Source organism: Heterocephalus glaber, unplaced genomic scaffold, assembly GCF_053883595.1.
Source record: "Heterocephalus glaber isolate CG9 unplaced genomic scaffold, H.glaber_assembly_v1.0 deba00000546, whole genome shotgun sequence".
In the NCBI taxonomy this organism is placed as follows: Eukaryota; Metazoa; Chordata; class Mammalia; order Rodentia; family Bathyergidae; genus Heterocephalus; species Heterocephalus glaber.
In genome coordinates this window covers 30,948,975-30,967,282 of record NW_028258147.1, presented here as the reverse complement: position 1 = coordinate 30,967,282, position 18,308 = coordinate 30,948,975, and the positions used below count along the sequence as shown (strand labels likewise).

The 18,308-nt window shown below is 40.1% G+C and overlaps 1 protein-coding gene across 2 annotated transcripts in view; it reads right to left on the bottom strand.

Annotated features, from left to right (window-relative positions):
- Window positions 1–601: 601 nt before the first annotated feature.
- Window positions 602–18,308, bottom strand: part of Pon1 (paraoxonase 1) — a 29,617-nt gene continuing 11,910 nt past the window's right edge. For both annotated transcript variants that reach the window (XM_087204711.1, XM_004862711.3), the window contains 5 exons: window positions 11,268–11,394; window positions 7,956–8,156; window positions 6,639–6,720; window positions 3,810–3,938; window positions 602–1,009 (listed from right to left, as the gene is read on the bottom strand). In XM_087204711.1, coding sequence (XP_087060837.1) covers window positions 851–1,009; window positions 3,810–3,938; window positions 6,639–6,720; window positions 7,956–8,156; window positions 11,268–11,394 — 698 coding nt within the window. In that variant the 3' untranslated portion in view covers window positions 602–850. The remainder of the gene's footprint in view (window positions 1,010–3,809; window positions 3,939–6,638; window positions 6,721–7,955; window positions 8,157–11,267; window positions 11,395–18,308) is intronic.

Genomic DNA, 18,308 nt, shown 5'->3' with positions numbered 1-18,308 from the left:
TTGCCTCATCACAGGGACTCAATACCCAACACCAACAAATTAGAGAACCGGTTTATTTTTCCTCGCGTATCAGAAGGTTCAGTCCATGTTTTGCAGGCTCAAATGGAAACCATGGAAGTGGTTGGGTGGTCAAAAGCTGCTTGCATCATGTTACCTAGGAAGCAAGAGAAACCAAGCACAAGAATGTGCCCTTCCTGGTCACCTGCCAGTCACCCACCTCTTCTGACCAGACCCCACCTCCTAAGAGCCAGTGAACTCCAGGGCCCCCATGATCCAATCACCTCCTAAAAGCTCCGTCTCTGGGGGGTTATCACATATAAACCATAATAAAGTTTCTCAGTGCTGGTATGTCCCATGGCTTGGCTAAGTAGCCTGGGGTTTCAGGGTATGTTTGGAGTACACATTTAGTTTCCTGGCATGTGACCAGGAGTTCCCAAGTAAAGACTGAAGTGGTAATACATGAACTCATCCTGATCACCTGTTTTCTGATGGAGAAATAGCAAGGCAGCAATATAACTTACTCCTGTGATTTTGGAGAATACAAGTTTGGGGGAAAGTATTTTTTTAACCACATACAGTTAAATTATTTAAGATCTGAAAATTGATATAGTAAATCGAACCATTTTATTGAAAAGTATCTTTTATTGGCAAATGAGGTTTTCAGGTATTCCAAGACTAATTTGATAATGCACCCTCAAAATGCCTGGCTTTCCACATCTGCTCCCTGTTAAACAGCACTTCCCTGTCTCCTGACGTCCAAATGCAGCGTCACCGTTCTTCCTCAGCTGGGATCTCTGCAGCCCCTCAGACAGGGGCAGGTGGCTGGCATGGGTTCCTGAGCACCGGGCTGTCAGAGCTCACAGTAGAGAGCCTTGTGGAACACCGTGCCAATGAGCACTTTCCCTTTGTACACAGAGGCGACTGTGGTACCTTGCAGCACGCTCCCGTTCTCTGCATAAACCACTGTTACTGTGGGTTCTTCTGTTAAAATGTTCTGGATTCGAATCACCTGTGAAGGAAATAACAGGAAGTTAATTATCTTTTAAAGTCACTTTAAACAACTTTATAAGGTTATTTCTCCATAAGAAACCATATTGTGTCCTATAACTACTTAAATCATATTTTGTTCCAAAATCACTCTATTTAAATACCTGTTTCCTCTTTTGGAAACAGGTTGTGATCTTTCACAGTGGCAAGAAGTGCACAGATGTACAGTGACAGGGCAGGAGGTGTAATGAACAGCACAGCCCAGGTGAGACACTGAGGGGTGCTGGGGACCATGGTGAGTACGTGGGGTATGGGGGCTGCTACTCAGGCACAGCCATGGCTGCCATGCTGGAACTCGGGTCTGATTTTGTATATTTTCAAATAAGCTATGAATTTGGAACCTCTTCTTAATTCTTGACCTTTAAATGGAGGCAATCAAAGGGGAAAAAAAGGCATAACTCCCTCCAACAACATCTGTACCATGCTTGTCCATTCGATTCCATTAAGGTCTCATCTCTAAATGTGTAAGATTCGATAATTTCAATTTCCTGCATTTAGTTGAGAATTTGTTTGCAGCATTAGAAATGCTGTAATGGGGCTGGTGATTTAGCTCAGTGGTTTCGCCACCTGCTACGCAAGTGCAAAGACCCGAGTTCGATCCCCGGTACCAAAAAAAAAGAAATACCGTAAGGTCATGTTATACTCACCATATTAAATAGCTAATATTTGACCTTTGTGGCTGACAAAAATAGCAATTTCATATGATTCAACCTAATCTGCAGAGTCTTATTATACTGAGGCTGGAGAACTGGGTCCTATCTTGGATCTGCCACTTACATTTCTGTCTCATCTGAGATTGAGATGGGTGAGACTAGATTATTTCTGAATCCCCACCAGCTAGGGTAACACAGAGTAACTTGAAGACAGGGCACCTACATCACAAAACACAAACATGGCAGCCTGGGAAGCCAGTGGGCAAACAAAATGAGGCGTTCAAAATGACCTCTTTCCAACAGCTGGCACCAAAGACACATTTCTTAAGAAATTGCTGGAATGTCACCACGTAGCAGTTACTTACAGGGAAACAGATGATGGTGCACCTTGGCTTAACTAAGCCTCCTGGTAATAAAACTAAATCACTCTTTTATGGGGCTGTGCATTAGATCATGGATTGTTATTATTTTTTGCTACTCTTTACCAGATCCATCATTAGAAAGGAAATATTTTTTCCAGAACAACAAACCAAGTCCATGTTACAGTAAATGACCCAAGTTCACCAAATGAGCTAACGAGCAAGAACAAATTAGACTCTAACATTCTGGTCAGTTCTAAACCACAGACACTGCGTAACACATTCCTTCAATTCTGTTAAACACACCATTCAGCAATCCTGATAGCGAAAATCTCACAAAGAGCTATCATTAAATATGATCACAGTTTTCTGTAAACCTAGATATAAAAGACATGAGGACAGTAATTTAATTGAAAATACATATTTGACATTTTTATTCAAGAGATATGGTCTTTATTATTCCTCCCCTTTTGGGCAGATGAGAATGACTTAAAACAGCTTTGAAACTACTCAGCAGTAAACAAAGTATCAAAAAGAATATTATGCATTTGATATAAATAACAAGTATAATTAATACACACTGGAAATTCAAAATGGAAGCCCCTAGGTAAGTCATAGTAAACATTCAAATGTCTATGGCATAATGGGTTTCAAATTCTTATTTGCCCTGCAAAGTAATCTGCTGCACAAAGACTATGGACTCAAAATGAAATCTTTGAGCAGTACTATAACTAAGATGCAAATGGGATTCTTCTAAGCCAAAATAAATTCCAGTAAATGACTTATCTCCCCATTCTTCAGGGACTGTCTACAGAGAATGACCAATGTTGCTTTAGGATTGGTCCATGGTACTGATCTGTACATATATAATCACTCTCAGTTTAGAACGAGAATGTTCCCCAAGAGTCTCATGTGTTCAAAAGTGGGGATTTGAGAAGGTGATTGGATCACTGGGGTACTGTATTCATTAGTGGGTTCATCTACTATTAAATTCATAGCTGAATGTGCTGTTGGGAGGTGGGGCCTGGTCAGAAGAATTGGCTCCTCCTTCACACTCTGCTTCCTGGCCCCTCTAAACTGAGCAGCTTTGTTTCACCATGCCATTCTGCCGTGGTGTCTCTGCCTGGGAGCCAGGCTACCAAGGACTGGACCTGTGAGCCACATTAAACTTCTCCTTTAAGTTGTAGGTGTGAAGTACTGTTTCTCAGAAACAGGAAAGGAAGTGACTAAAACAGGGTATCTATGCTCCAGCCTGCATCCCTCTAGCATCACCACTGGTTGCATCCCTCAGCTAGAGGCCAAGTTCCTCTCAGAGGTCCCTCTCTGCATCTCACTCCCCCATCCCACTTTTTTTTTTCAGGGATTGAACCCAGAGCCTCGTGCATGGTAGGCAAGCACTCTACCACTGAAATATATCCATTCTTAGTCTGGTTTTGGTAGTCACTTCCTACCTCCTTGCTACCTCTGAGGTACTGCATTCTCCCTGGTTTATGTCCCTACACTATGTCTGTGTCTTTGTAGACAGTCCTTTTATTAAACTCCCCTCAAATTATCCAGTTTAAATGTATCATCTATTTTTTGCCTAGACTCTGATTTAAATACTTCCAAAATTCCTTTTTATTTCTAATCATTTGGATGGTCTATCCAGGTCCCCTCTTTTATTGAGAGGGGAGAGATGAGAATTGTATTTTTGGCTGAAAAACAAAAGCTAGAAATACAGACAGTGATATGGTTCACTTGTCAAACTAACCTCTGAGGCAGGAGGATTCTCCGAGTCGTAGAAGAAGATCTTCATGCCATTGGGATGGCAACCAACCCAAAGGTCCCCTGTCACAGGGTCCACAGATATGTTATCCACGAGTGTGTCAAAGTCAAGTGACTTCCAAGATGAAAAACAAGGAGAGAACAAAGGAAAGAAAATGAGAAAACTGTAAAGTTATGCAGCAGTATGTCGGGGAGACTGTCTATGCTTGGTTACCTCTCTCCTGCTTCCAGGGTCACAATTCCATCCCATTTCAATAGTACTCAGGGAATCCCTCTGACTTTCCATTTGGGCTAGTATTTTTGTCAGATTCCATGACAAATGGCACAGGGGGGATTCAGAAAGCAAAGAAAGACAGTTAAAAATCAAATGAAATCATGTGTACTAACATCTGTGTGTGAACCTAAAACTAAAAAAAATAATAATTTAAGTGCTGGGTGATGGGACCAGTATAAAATAGTTATTTCTGAAACCCCATGTGCTAATGATATTTTCACAAACACTCAGAAAACAACCAAGAAATGTAGATTTGTTTCCGATGAGAACATAGATGAAACGTGATTCTTTCATGGCTAATCATAGGCTATGTAGCCACCAAAGAAATGATCACCTAGGGTCTGATTTTTGCCTAGGAGTTGAGGAAAAATTTGTTTTTCAGTTCCCTGATGTTATTCAACTCCTTGTTCTTCTGCTGTTTATTCTCTAAATATAAGTCCCAAGTGTGCAATGACTGCACAGATTGAGGCCAAGGCTTTGTACCAGGATCCTAAACAATACCAATGATTCTTAACTCCACCATTCATCATCTTGGCTGCTTTCTCCTGGAAAGAAATCCCATCTATTTGTTTACCTCTAACTCTCACTGGAGAAACAATATCTACCATGTACCTCAGAGTTCAGCCTACCTAGGCACTCAGAGACCCAATAAATAACCAGCTGTGACTCACTGCAAAGGCCAGCAGCTGCAGAGAGCCACTGCTGCCTTCTGCATCCTACTCAAAACTGAGAGCTGTCCCTGTGTCCACATGGGGATTTGAGGGCTCAGTCCACATGGCAGAGCCTCATTTTCACCATCACGCAGGGCTGTCATTCCTTATCCTGGAAACTGATGCAAGCATCCAAATCAAGCTTTCTGCAGCCCTGGAACCACCATCCTTCCCAGTGTCAGTGCCTACACTATTGTGATTAATTTCTGTAAGTGAAGAAATGGTTGTCTCCAGTATTTCCTTTGGAAGGGGTATAGCCAATGGGTGGATTTCAAGGTGGACAAAAGCCTGCTGACACGAGTGTCGGATGTGGGACTGGGAGGACACAGAAGCCTCTGGTCCCATCACCCAGTACACAATTCCTGAGCTCTTCGAGCACCAGCATGTGATTCCCACAAAGGAAGAGTCAAGAGTCCAGCATGGAGCCCATTCTGAGCCTAAGAATGAACTCTTCCTCTTATGGCTTGTATCTAAGTGTCCTCCAAAGCCTCATGCAGTCATAGGTGGGGCTTTTTCAGAGGTGGCTGGACCTAGAGCATGTGATTCTGGGATTAAGTGTGTGTGATTACTAAATTAATCCACTGATTGGTTTGGCAAGTTCTGGATATGGGTAACAGGAAGGCCCACCCTGAGTGTGACAGCTGCCTGCCCTAAGGGCATGCAGCCTGGATAGAATATGAGGGACAGAAAGAGGGCTGCTGTTGTAGCTTGCTGCTTTTTCTGCCTCCTGCCTTCTGCCTTCCACACTCTGAACTGTTTTATTCTCCTCTGTGATGCCTCTCTGCCATACAACCCTGCCTTAGAGCCAGCCTATTTTGTACTGAAATCTCTACAAACTGTGAGCTAGAGCTGGGGATTTAGCTCAGTGGTTCTCTGCCTGCCTCGCAAGCAAAAGGTCCCAAGTTCGGTCCTTGGTACCAAAACAAACAAACTGTGAGCTAAATAAAGCATTCCTCTTTTAAATTTAGGTATTGGGTATTTTGCCTCAGTAAGAAGAAAAGTAACTAAGACATTTGGCTTGCAAATATGTGATTCATTGGCATACTGACTCATTACAGTGGTCTGTATATCACAGACCCCACTCCCACCATGACAAGTGGAAGATTTTCCATTCCTTGGTCAAGAAACGTGATAAATATGAGAAAAACTGTACTATCTGTTAACAAATATCCCAATTTTGAGAGAAGTAAAGCTCAATGAAATGTGACATACTCATTAACTGAATTTTTTTTTTGAAGGGAGAGGGAATTATTTTTATTGTGGTAAAATATATATAACAAAATTTTTCATCTTAACCATTTTTACATATACAGCTCAATGACACTAAGTACATTCACAAAATGGAGTACTATTTGTAGAAATATGGACATAAAATAAGATCACACTGTTAACTGAAATAAGACACACAAGCTTAAATAGTTTCTCTTACATGAGAAACCCAAAATATAAAGAGCAAAATAAAAGCTAGGTGATAAAGAGTAGGGAGATAGATCTTTTGCAGAAGGGAAGGGGACCATGAGATGGAAGGAGGGGGAGGGAAAGGAGAGGGGAGTGAGAAAGGACCTAGGAACACAATCCAAATTTAAAATTTACTAGAGCAAAAAGCATCAAAGTTTCATAGGTGGAATGTGTGGTCTGCTGTTTTCCACTCTGCAAGTAAGCAAAAATGAACAACAAACACATAGACAATGCTGGCGACTCTTAACAAAGGAGTGAAAAATTAGTTCTCACCCATTCTAATTAGACAATTCTTTTTCCCTCACTTTTAATTCCACAAATCAATTAGAATCTAATTATCACTCTGCAAACTTATAGTGTTAATACATCTTACCTTCAATGGAGTTAAAGTCCAATTAGCATTCTTTTCATACACATGAATCTTATGAGCCAGCAACTCAGCTATATAGACATACCTTCAAAGAAGCAAGATCTACATCAGAGTGCTGGAAGTAATGCAATTCAAAAGGTTACAGTGAGCTGTAACAACTCTTCCTTTGGAAGGACTTTATACTTGGAGACTGAAAATGGAACCTATCTCAAAGCACACTGATTTCTGAAAGAGCTTGATGAGTTTACAATGCATAGAGGGGTTTAATCTCTGAAAAAATTATTCTTGAGGGTGGGAATCTTCTCATCCCTGATCAGTAGGAATCTTAGAATCTTGATTTGTCAATACAATGTCAAGTCCAGGCTCTGCACTGCAGAGGACAGTAAGCTCTCCTCAGGGAGGCTGCAGGGATGGCCCTTGACGCCAGTGCCTTCTTTTAGGCCAGAGAAAATACAAGAGATGAGGTGCTTGACTTGGTTGAAGAGAAGTCTTCCTCTCCTCCTGCCCTGAACTCAGCCCTAGCCCTGCGGATTTAGTATGTTGTGTAGTGCACAGTACCAAACACCATAAAAGATTCCTGGAAAGCACAGTTTGCCCCAGGACAGGAGAAATGATGGCCTCACTGTCTCTTACTTTCAAAGACCAGGGCCAATATAAATAATTGAAAGCTGTACGTTTGATTTTTTTAAGTGCATGTTACTACTGCTCTGAAATCCTTGGTGATACGAGATGAGGAAGGGCATGGATGGATGGATATATACATTTTACACATGTATAATGCCACCCAAAGTGTGGTCCCTAGACCACAAACATATAACAAATATTGTACATCTACTACATCACTAAGCACACTGCTGAGTGAAACTCTTTTTTTCATAGTAAGATTTTCTTGAAGGAAGAGTGCTTGGATTTATATTTTGATACAAGCTCCTTATCTTGTCACAAACCAGTACTGTAGATAGATAAATGTAAATACATAGCCATAGAAACATATATATAGATAGATGCTTCTAATATCATTACACACTCAAAAATCTTCAAAACAAATCTGTTTGACAATACTAAATGTTTATTACAATTCTTCCTCTTGAAACGTACTTTTTTCCTTCAAATGAAAATACAGGATACCTTCACAAAAAAAGATATGTTGGATGTGATAAATCTTACTGCCTGAAAAATTATGATATTTACATTTTTCCTAATTGCATCTCTCTAAAATTACATATTAAAGTATATTGCATTACTTAGAAAAGAGCTATGTTCTGAAGCTATCTACTAAGAACCTGAATAAATCCATTACATTCTAAAGAGCATACATACTTGCCATCAGGTGAGATGCTGATTCCATTTGCAAAATCAAATCCTTCTGCCACCACTCGAACATCCTCTGGACTGTAGTAAGCAACATATGACCACGCTAAGCCCAAGTACACCTCCCAGGACTGGAAGTATGGGTCAGCAAAGTAGTGATCATTTGTGGCATAAAAGTGTTCTGGTCCTACAGCCACAATATCATTCACACTACAATTAAAACACACACAATATGTACAGGTGAAGGTACTGTGTATTGCAGGATTATGAGTTAGCTTTCATTCATATCTAATCTGAAAATCAGAATATGGGATGGACACTTTATATTAGCTATAAAGGCATAGAATTAATATGAAACCAATCCTATCTGGCCAATCTTCAAAGATAATAACTGCTCTATGAAATCCTAAGAGTGATTATAGCAGTGTAAGATAACAATACTATTGGCTATGTCTTAAAAGTAGTGTTTTGGTGTGATGGTGTGTGTGTGTGCACAAGTGTGCGTAGATGCCCTAAATTCTTCAGCCACTACAAGAGGCCAGCAGTCAGAGCAAGGTGAGTGTGTGCTCACCAGGGATTGACTGTATGTACTGAAGGCAGAAAGCAGTGGGAAAAACATCAAACCAGCAGCTTGGAGACTTGTATTTTTAAAGCTTTGTACTATCAGCTTTGTACTATGAACTATGTAATGGAGGGAAAACCAGTCCGTTTACATGGCAGGGCCTCAGTTTCCTTACCTGTGAAAGGAAGATGGTAGACTGGTCTATCTTCCAGCCTGAAAGTTTGTGATTCTAAACTGAATAAGATGTCCATGAACAAGAATGTTCAGAAATAGATTTCCTGGCTTTTTCTCACTCTGATTAGGATTCTCTCTGTGTTACTGAAAATGTAAGATATATGAGTCTATTTTTCTGCTTTAATAGGTACAATAGCAAACACATAAGTGAGTCATTCCTTGCTGATTGAGGTGATGGAAGTTCCCTGGGGCCATGATCCAAGAGAATATTATCTTTGCTCTGCTGCAGAGTGTGTAATGGCCAGTGCATCAGCTCTGATGCAGCTCTGGACTCTTGGGTGAGAGAGAGAAACATGCAGAGCCTCAGTTTTCTCATCTGCAAAGAGAGGTTAAATGATTTTCCCAAAGTTATACAGCTCATTAGTGAAAGGCTAAGGGTCAGAATCTTAATTTGTGGAGTTGCAGCAAGAATTCCAGTGGGCAATGCCTGTTGTGTGCTTTGTAGGAAGCCTGACACTCAATAAATCCTCAGTCAATGGAAGCCGCTATTACTATATGGAAAAATGGCAAAGGACTGAGGATCAGTCTATACAGGCTCAAGGCATGAATCTGTGCTCTGGTTTTCCTGTCTGTTTCAGAAGTACATTTCTGAAATGTGTATGCCTCACTATCACTTGTTTGGTTTTCATTTAAAAATGAGCAGAGTGGAATGGTTTAGAGCAAAGCTTTAAAAATCTCATGGGCTCCCTTTGAATCCTGACCCTGCTTGTTACTGTCACAACATGGGGCCAAGAGTGTTACGAAGCTTGGAGCCACTCCTCTGAAATGCAGTTTTCTCTGTAGATCTTGAAAGACTGGGGTAAGACGAAGATAAAACCATGTGTATGAAGGCCTTGGCACCATACCGGGCATACAGTAAATGACCAATAAAAATACTTGTGATATAATTAATAGTAACATACTCTAATGATAATAAATGTATTAATTGAAACATTAATATAATAGCCATCAAAACAAAAAAATTACATGTGGCTAATACTTGGGTCGAGAGAGACAAATTCTTGTTATTTGTGGCATTATGGTTACTTTTAACCTTGTTCTATGCTGCCAAAGACCAATATTTTATAATTTTCCCTGAAAAAAATACTCCAGTTCTGGGAAATTGAACAAATCTCAGATTTACAAGATTAAATGGCAAAAAATAAATAAAATTAATTTTCACTCTAGACTCAAGCTACCAGGATTAAAAATCGTACCTGCACCATTTACTAATGGTGTCACTTGAAGCAACTTAACAAATATTCCAGACTTCAAATTTTAAAAAATCCACAATGGGTATAAAAATAAAACCCAATTGGGCCAGGGATTTAGCTCAGTGGTTCTGCCGCCTACTTTGCAAGTGCAAGGTCCCAAGTTCAATCCCCAGTACCAAAAAAGAAAAAACACCAAGAAACAAACAAACAAAAAAACCCAATTAAGAAGGCACTTGTAAAAAGTTATTAAAATAATGTTTGAGTTGGTTAGTGCAGCCCCTGATTTAGAGCTCAAATTCATTAATTCTTGTTACTCTCCAAAATACATTTGCTGAATGGGTTCATGGATAAAATCTTCTACCCCAATCTGTTCTCTAAACTTCCACTCATCCTGGGAGAAAAAGCCCTGGATATTACTTCCTACTTGACCACTAATTAGTCAGTTGACCTTGGCCCAGTAACTCAATTTCTCACCAATCTCACCTTCCTTATCTTCAGCACCACCAGGTAAGAGAGGAGAGGAAGGGACACAGGTGACAGGGTGGGTATACATGCCATGCACATTGTTCGATACCTACAAAGGGAGCCAACCTAGATTGAAAAACACTAGGGTGTTCGAATGCTGTACTTAAATCACACATGTAGAGGTTGGGATTCCAGGAAGTCATAAGAATTAGAAGGTAAACATTTTAGAAGATAGTGTAGGATTATATTCCTAAATCCATCATTAGTCTCATAAACTAAATCTTCATAGTGTGAGTAAGGAAATTGACTTTGTTTGGGATTGACCAAGATTTTCCTTCCCCATATGTTATACTGTCAGGGAGTCTAGTATGGAACTGTTTTCCAAGACCTGCTATCCCATAAATTGTGTGCATCCTAGCAGCAGTAAAGACAGTACAAGGAGGCCTTAGATATACTGGATTTTCAGTTATTTTGGATGCTTTGAATTAACAGCAACATCTGTGATTCTATTATTTAATATAAATAAAAATAAGTAAATAAGCTCAAAATACGGAACTCATCTATGAAACTTGTTTATGTTTGAGATATTAAGTCTGGTCTTGGAGCCAAGCTTTTTCTTGGTAAAAGTTTGCATGGAGATCTTGAGTTCAGGAGCAATGAACTAGCATCCAACTGGCCTGAGATACGAGGTAGAGAATGGGCCTTCTCAGAGGCCCAAGTCCTCACAAGTTTCTTTGTAAGAACATTTAGAGGAATTTGTGATCATCAGAAATGGGACTTGAACTAGCCCACCCAAAATGAAAAGCTAAATGTGGATGAATCATCCATGCTGCTAAAGGAAAATAAAAACATGCTCTATCTCAGTACCTAAGCAGAAGTTTGTGTCTAATGGTTTTCAGGTGCAAAAGTGATTTTTCTTCTTCTTGAAATTTAAACAACTCCACCGTAGACTTGAAATCTGGATGGTTTACAACCAGCAGGTACACAGTATTATCTGAGAGGAGATTAAAAACAAAAATCGAAACATTAATTGAGCTCTCAGCTGTCAGCTCTGTCTCCAAAAAGCAGTTTCAAGCCACCTCCAATGAGTACTTAGGATGTCAAGCAGATGGAATATTTTCATCTCTTTGTACAGAGAAGCATTTGTGATTGAGCCAAAGAAAAGTGCCTAAAGGAAGAATGGGTGACAGACTTTAAAAACTCAAAACTCCACAGGAGGAAAAGTATCCTCAACTTTAGAGTGGATGTCACTCACACTAATGCCGTAGAGCTGGTGAGGCTTTCTAGTTCAAATGGTCTCCTTAGGAGGCAGGGTTCAGATTAAAGGGATATGGAGGTGGAAACTGCTGATAGAAGGCAGCTTAGGTATGATTTACATGGTATCAGATGACAGATTCCATGAGGAGAACATGTGAAGAGGAACAAATGGAAAGCAGCTTCCATGAGTTAGTGGGACTTTGGGACCTGAAGAAAATTGGTCTCAGTGGTCAAAAAGGTGCGATCAGAGCTTAGCAGATAATGCAGGAAGACAGTCTCTGCCTTAAGAGCAGTAAGTCTTTGGGAACTTTTGATGTGATCACATTGGTGTTTGAAAGCAGTGATGAGATGTGCAGTTGGTTTAACTGAAGAGGCTGGAACAGAGGAGCAAGCTAAGATGCTTTTGATGAACCTAGTCAGCCAACAAGTGTTTATTTTAGTTGGTGTTAAGTGCTTAAGGAAAAGTGAAACCTGATTGGGGGGTGGGGGGGTGGGGACCAGGAGGAGGACACTGACAACAAAAGGACATGATAGGCTTTTTTGTTTTTCTTTTTGGTTGTACCGGGGATTGACCTGATAGGGTTTTGACGGGAAGTACTGAAAGACCCTGGTGATGGCTGAGGAATGAGGGAGGCAGAAGTTAAACACAGGAACAGGAGGCCCAAAACGGTGGAGCAGGGAGTGCCAGCAACTCAGCTTCTCCAGGACAAAGTGTCTAGAGACTGGAAAACTATAGCTCAGAAAGTAACCTAAGCGAGTTACCCGGGAACCACGAGGGAACTGACAGGAGAAGAAAATAGGAGTGAGTGACACAGAAGAAATAGATCACCCCGCAGAGGAGAGACTCTACAGCGCCACCTACAGTGGCTGGCTAGCTGCCGGCTGGGAGGCAAAGAGAAACTGATAACTTTGTGCTCACGGAGAACTGTATTGGGACGGAAAGAGTCACCTGCAGTTGGAACCAGCAAGAAAAACGGGGGACGCCGCTTCCTGAGCGGCCTTCCTTGGCGAGCAGTTGGTGAGTGATCTTGGCACAAGCACCTGGAGCTACAACCACGGGGCACGAGCTGGTGGAGACGCCTTTGTAGGAAAGGGTTGGCTATCTGAACCTGGGACCCAGATCAGCCCCTGGGCTGCTTCACGCTGCCAAGTTGGCGGAGTGGATGAGGAAGGACAGTCACGGGAGACAGCCAGCAGAGAGCAGACTGGGGGAGATTCTGAGAGGCAGGGGCTGGTGAACCCTGACCTGGCTCCTGCGGTCAGAGGCCTGGTTCAGGCTGAGGTGCACAGGACAGGAAGCCCACTCTGGCGCCTGTCCCCACTGTGACCAAATCTCTCCACACAGCACAGTTCTGGGTCGGATGCGGCCTTAGAGCAGCGTGAACAGAGATGCGGCCTGGGCTGAGCTCTGACCCTTAACCCTAGGCTGAGGAAAAGAGCCACGTGTCCAAATAATAGAAAACTTCCTTTTACTATGCTTTACTTGATTGAATTATGTTTTTAAATTTTTATTTTACTTTTTAAAACAATCTTTGCTGTTTTCATCCTTCTGTACGTATTCTCCCACAACTTTATTCCACTATTTCAGCCTTTTTTCTTTTATGCGCGAGCCTGTGTATGTGTGCTGCTCTGCCTCTTGTCTATTCCCTCCAGTACAATCTATAGATGTGAGTGAATTCTCCCTTGCCCTGTTAATCCCTCCCACTTATATCCATATCTCTTCACCTGACTTCTTTCTCCTGTGTCCCATTCATTCTCAGTTTTTCTTTTCTTTCCTCTCCCCTTTGTAATTTGTCTCCCTTTAACTTTTTCTCTAATATTTATTATCAGCCATAGAATCTTTTCCCATCCCCATTTCTCACTACCACTTTTGTACTCAGTTTTCCCTGTTATTCCCTTCTAGATATATAACATACCCTTAACATATATAGGATTCTTTGCCCACCTCCTACTTCCTCCTTCCCATACTGTAACACAGCAGAACACCTTAAAAAAAAACAAACTTTCTTCTGTTTTTTCTCTTTTCTTCCCCGCTCTGGCATTACCTGATTCTCAGCTCTCTGGGCTTTTGATAACTGATTCTATAAAATTAATGCTGAATGCTGCTTTTCACCATTAGTGGAGACACAACTATCATATTTAGTGCACATTAACTGTGGGTAAACACTTGGGTTGTTAATTTGCTTACACTATAACTGGATTTCATCTCTAGGCTAAATGGAGAACCCAAACAGGGTCTCATGGTGTGTTATTTCTCAACTAGCCCTGATAGTTACCACTGGAACAGATCAGGCTATTATTGCTGTAGCTGATTTGATTGCTTAGGAGTGATCCTGACTCAGTGGACAATTTCATGCCAATGAACCTGTCTGCTGAATCCACCACTGCACCCAGAGAGAGGGACAACAAGAGTCCTAACCCAAGAACTTAGACTGGATCAGATTCTGCAAGAATAGCTGCAACCTGGCAGAAAGAAGTCCTGAGTCTGAGTTAGCTTCAGTACTGCAGTGGAGGGCTCAGAGGGGTTATGGAATGTGAGCACTCAAACTCTAGCAAAGAGGCTACTTTGGAATCACATATACAATATATCATTTAATATTTAATCTGTGTTCTCATTGGACATGTTATAGGTTTAAGTATTTGTATGTTTCTTGATTTATTTAGTAATGGAGTACTCCCAAACTCACCTATGAAAGCCAGTATCACTCTGATCCCCAAACCAGATAAAGACCCGTCTAAAAAAGAAAACTGTAGGCCAATTTCCTTAATGAGCATAGACGCAAAAATCTTCAACAAGATATTAGCAAATAGAAAGCAGCACATTTTCAAAAAGATCATACATCATGAGCACGTAGGTGTCATTCTAGAGATGCAAAGATGGTTCAACATATGTAAGTTAATAAATGTATTGCATCACATAAACATAAGCAAAGTCAAAAACCATATGATCATATCAATAGATGCAGAAAAGGCTTCCAACAAATCCAACATCCCTTCATGTTAAAAACCCCAAAGAAAACAGAGATAGAAGGACCATACCTGAATATGATAAAAGATATATATGACAAACCGATAGCCAGCATCATACTAAATGGAGGAAAACTAAAAGTATTTGACTTAGAAGCAGGAACAAGACAAGGATGACTACTATCACCACTTCTATTCAACATAGTACTTGAAACATTAGCTAGAACAATTAGACAAGAGAAAGAAATAAAATGGATACATATAGGGAAGGAAGAACTAATCATCATTATTTGCAGATGACTCAATACTCTGCATAGAAGACCCAAAGAACTCCACCAAAAAAACTCCTAGAATTAATAATAACCTTCAGCAATCTAGCAAGATATAAGATCAACACACAAAAATCATTAGCATTTGTGGATACCAACAATGACCAGGATGAGAAGGAAATTATGAAAATAATACCATTCACAGTAGCTTCAAGAAAAATGAAATACCTAGGAATTAAAAGGAAGTGAAAGACTTCTACAAAGAAAACTACAATACTCTGAAAAAGGAAATTGAGGAAGACATGAGAAAATGGAAAGATGGCCCCTGCTCCTAGAGAGGCAGACTCAATATTGTCAAAATGGCCATACTCCCAAAAGTGTAATACAGATTCAATGCGGTCTCAATCAGAATACCAATAGCATACTTTACAGATCTAGAGAAAACAATCCTAAAACTCATGTGGAGCTAGAAGAGACCCAGAATAGCAAAAGCAATTTTGGGCAACAAGAGCAAAGCAGGTGGCATAGCAATACCTGACTTCAAGCTATACTATAAAGCAATGGTGACAAAAACTGCATGATATTGAAACAAAAGCAGATACATGGATCAATGGAACAGAATTGAGGGTACAGAAACTTCCCCTGACACACTCAGCTATTTGATCTTTATAACAAAGGGGGCAAAAGCACATGTTGCAGGAAAGACAGCCTATTCAACAAATGGTGCTGGGAAAACTGGTTATCTGTGTGTGGAAGATTGAAACTAGACCCTTATCGCTCACTATGTGTTAAATTAAAATCAAAATGGATCAAACATCCAAACATTAAAACAGAAGCATTAAACCTACTGGAAGATAAAATTGGTGAAATATTTGAAGACATAGGTATAGGAAAATATTTTCTAAGTGAAACCCCAATTGCACAAGAAATAACAGCAAGAATCAATAAATGGGATTATATCAGCCTAAAAAGTTTCTGTGTAGCAAAAAAAAAAAATCAATCAGAATGAAGAGATAACCTGCAGAGTGGGAAAATTTTTTTCCAGCTACTCCTCAGACAGAGGACTAATATCTAGAATATATAAAGAACTCAAAAAATTAAATCACTTAAAATTAAAGATCTAGTCAATAGATGAGCAAGAGAAATGAACAGACACTTCAGAGAGGAAGAAATACAAATGGTCAACAAATACATGAAAAAATGCTCAACATCTCTGGCCATTAGAGAAATGCAAATTAAAACAACACTAAGATTTCATCTTATTCCAGAAAGAATGGCAATCATTAAGAAATCAAATGATAACAAATGCTGGTGAGACTGGAGAAAAAGGAATCCTCTTTCATTGTTGGTGGGAATGTAATCTAGTACAACTATTCTGGAAATCAATATGGAGATTTCTCAAACAACTAAAATTAGAAATTCCATATGACCCAGAGATCCCCGATAGGTATCTTCCCCCCAAAGCTTATGATATTATACTATAGTGGTACATGCATGCCAACATTTATAGCAGCACAATGGAAATAGCTAAATCCTAAAAACAGCCTGTATACCATCAACAGATGATTGGATAAAAATAAATGTGGTATCTATATGTAATGGAATACCATTCTGCTATAAAGAATGATAGATTTGAGACATTTGTAGAAAATACGATGTTGAAGGAAATAAACCAGACATACAAGCTTAAATACCTATGATATCTCTCATTTGAGTGGGGCAAAGTACAAACAAAGAGAATAGTAAGGATGGATGGAACAGGACAAGGGAATGAATCTCTTGCAAGAGGGAAGTGATCCAAGGGAACAAGGGCAAGGGGTGACGAGGAGAGAAAGGGAAAATAAGTAGAATAAAGATACACCATGGGGCAGGGATTTAGCTCAGTGGTTCTGCCGCCTGCCTTGCAAGCACAAGGTCCCGCGTTCGATTCCCTGGTACCAACAAAACAAAACAAAAACAAACAAAAAAAGATACACCATGTATAGGAATCTAATAACCTCAACGAATGTAAACATTATATACCATAACATGAGCTAGGATTAATAATATCAACAAGAATGAAAAATGGGTAGGGGAATTGGAGGAGGGAGGGAGGGAAGGGGAGTATAGGGGAAGGAGATTGAAAAAAGAAAGAAGAAGAAACAGGCTCTGTTGTGTACATGTAACCACTCCCCAAGATGATTGTAAACTGCATGAACTGCAAACATGTACTAATAAAATAAAAAATTTAAAAAAGAAGTTAAACACAGTGGGGATTAAAGTCTGGATTCATATTTTGTACAACAGCTTCTACTTCTAGAAATTTACTCTAAGGAAATACAGAAGGTCCACGTACAAAAATGTTTTGGTACTGTTTGTACTGAGCATAAAAATGGATAAAACCTGAGTATCTATGAGCAGATGAACTATATTCTGGTGCTCCCACACAGTGAAATCCATAAGCCATTACAAAGTGGCTCTAAAGGCACTGTCATAAAAAAAGGGTCCTTGATGTTTAATGCCACAGCAACTGATAAAGGGTTTGTGTAATACTGCCCCGTCTTATCTTTAAATGTATACACATACAAAACAGTATGTTTCTTTGCACTTGAAAATATTTTTTAAAATAAAATATAATGTTGAACAGGTGAATGGATAGAAGACCATTACAAGAAGCACCTTCAGTCATGGAACTGAAGGGCTGACGAGAAAATAATAGTAATGCTAATAATTTATATTTGGGGATATTCTAGAATATAGGCACAGTGACACTGATTTGAAATTTCTGAAATGGAATAAAGAGGCAGTAAAAGGTTGAAAGGAATCTCAGGGAGGAGGTTCAAAGAGCTGTCAATGAGTGATGAAAGAATGATCAGGAAGAACAGCTGTGGTGAGGTCAGAACCAGGACAGACAAGTGTACTGGGATATCAGAGAAGAGCATTTTCTTGAAGGAAAAACCAATCAACAGTAAAAAGATGAGGTGGAGTAAGGAAGGGAGAAAGAAAGGGATAGGGAAAGGAAGGCAGGAAGAAAGTGAGGAAAGAGAAAAAGGGTACTTGTTAATAATAATGTCACTGATGACTTTCAAGGCAGCAATTCTCGCTCCCCCAGTAGGGACAGTTGGGAAGGGACTGAATAGGGGATCATCTGATAAGGACGTGGAGGTCATGGGTACAGATGCTTTCGCCACTCGCACCTTTTTATCTGGGTAACTTTGAACAAGGGCTCCCTCAGACCACAGGAATCAGAATCACTGGGCATTAGGATTTTTCAAATTCATGGGTGCTTTTGTGTGCAACTAAGATTGAAAATTATTTTAGAAATTAAAGAAATAGCACATAGAAAGAAAACTGGGATAAAAGCATAAAGGATGTGAGTGACAGGTTACGTTGAAAGGTATCAAAATGAAGAGCACAGAAGAGAGTAAGTAGGCAG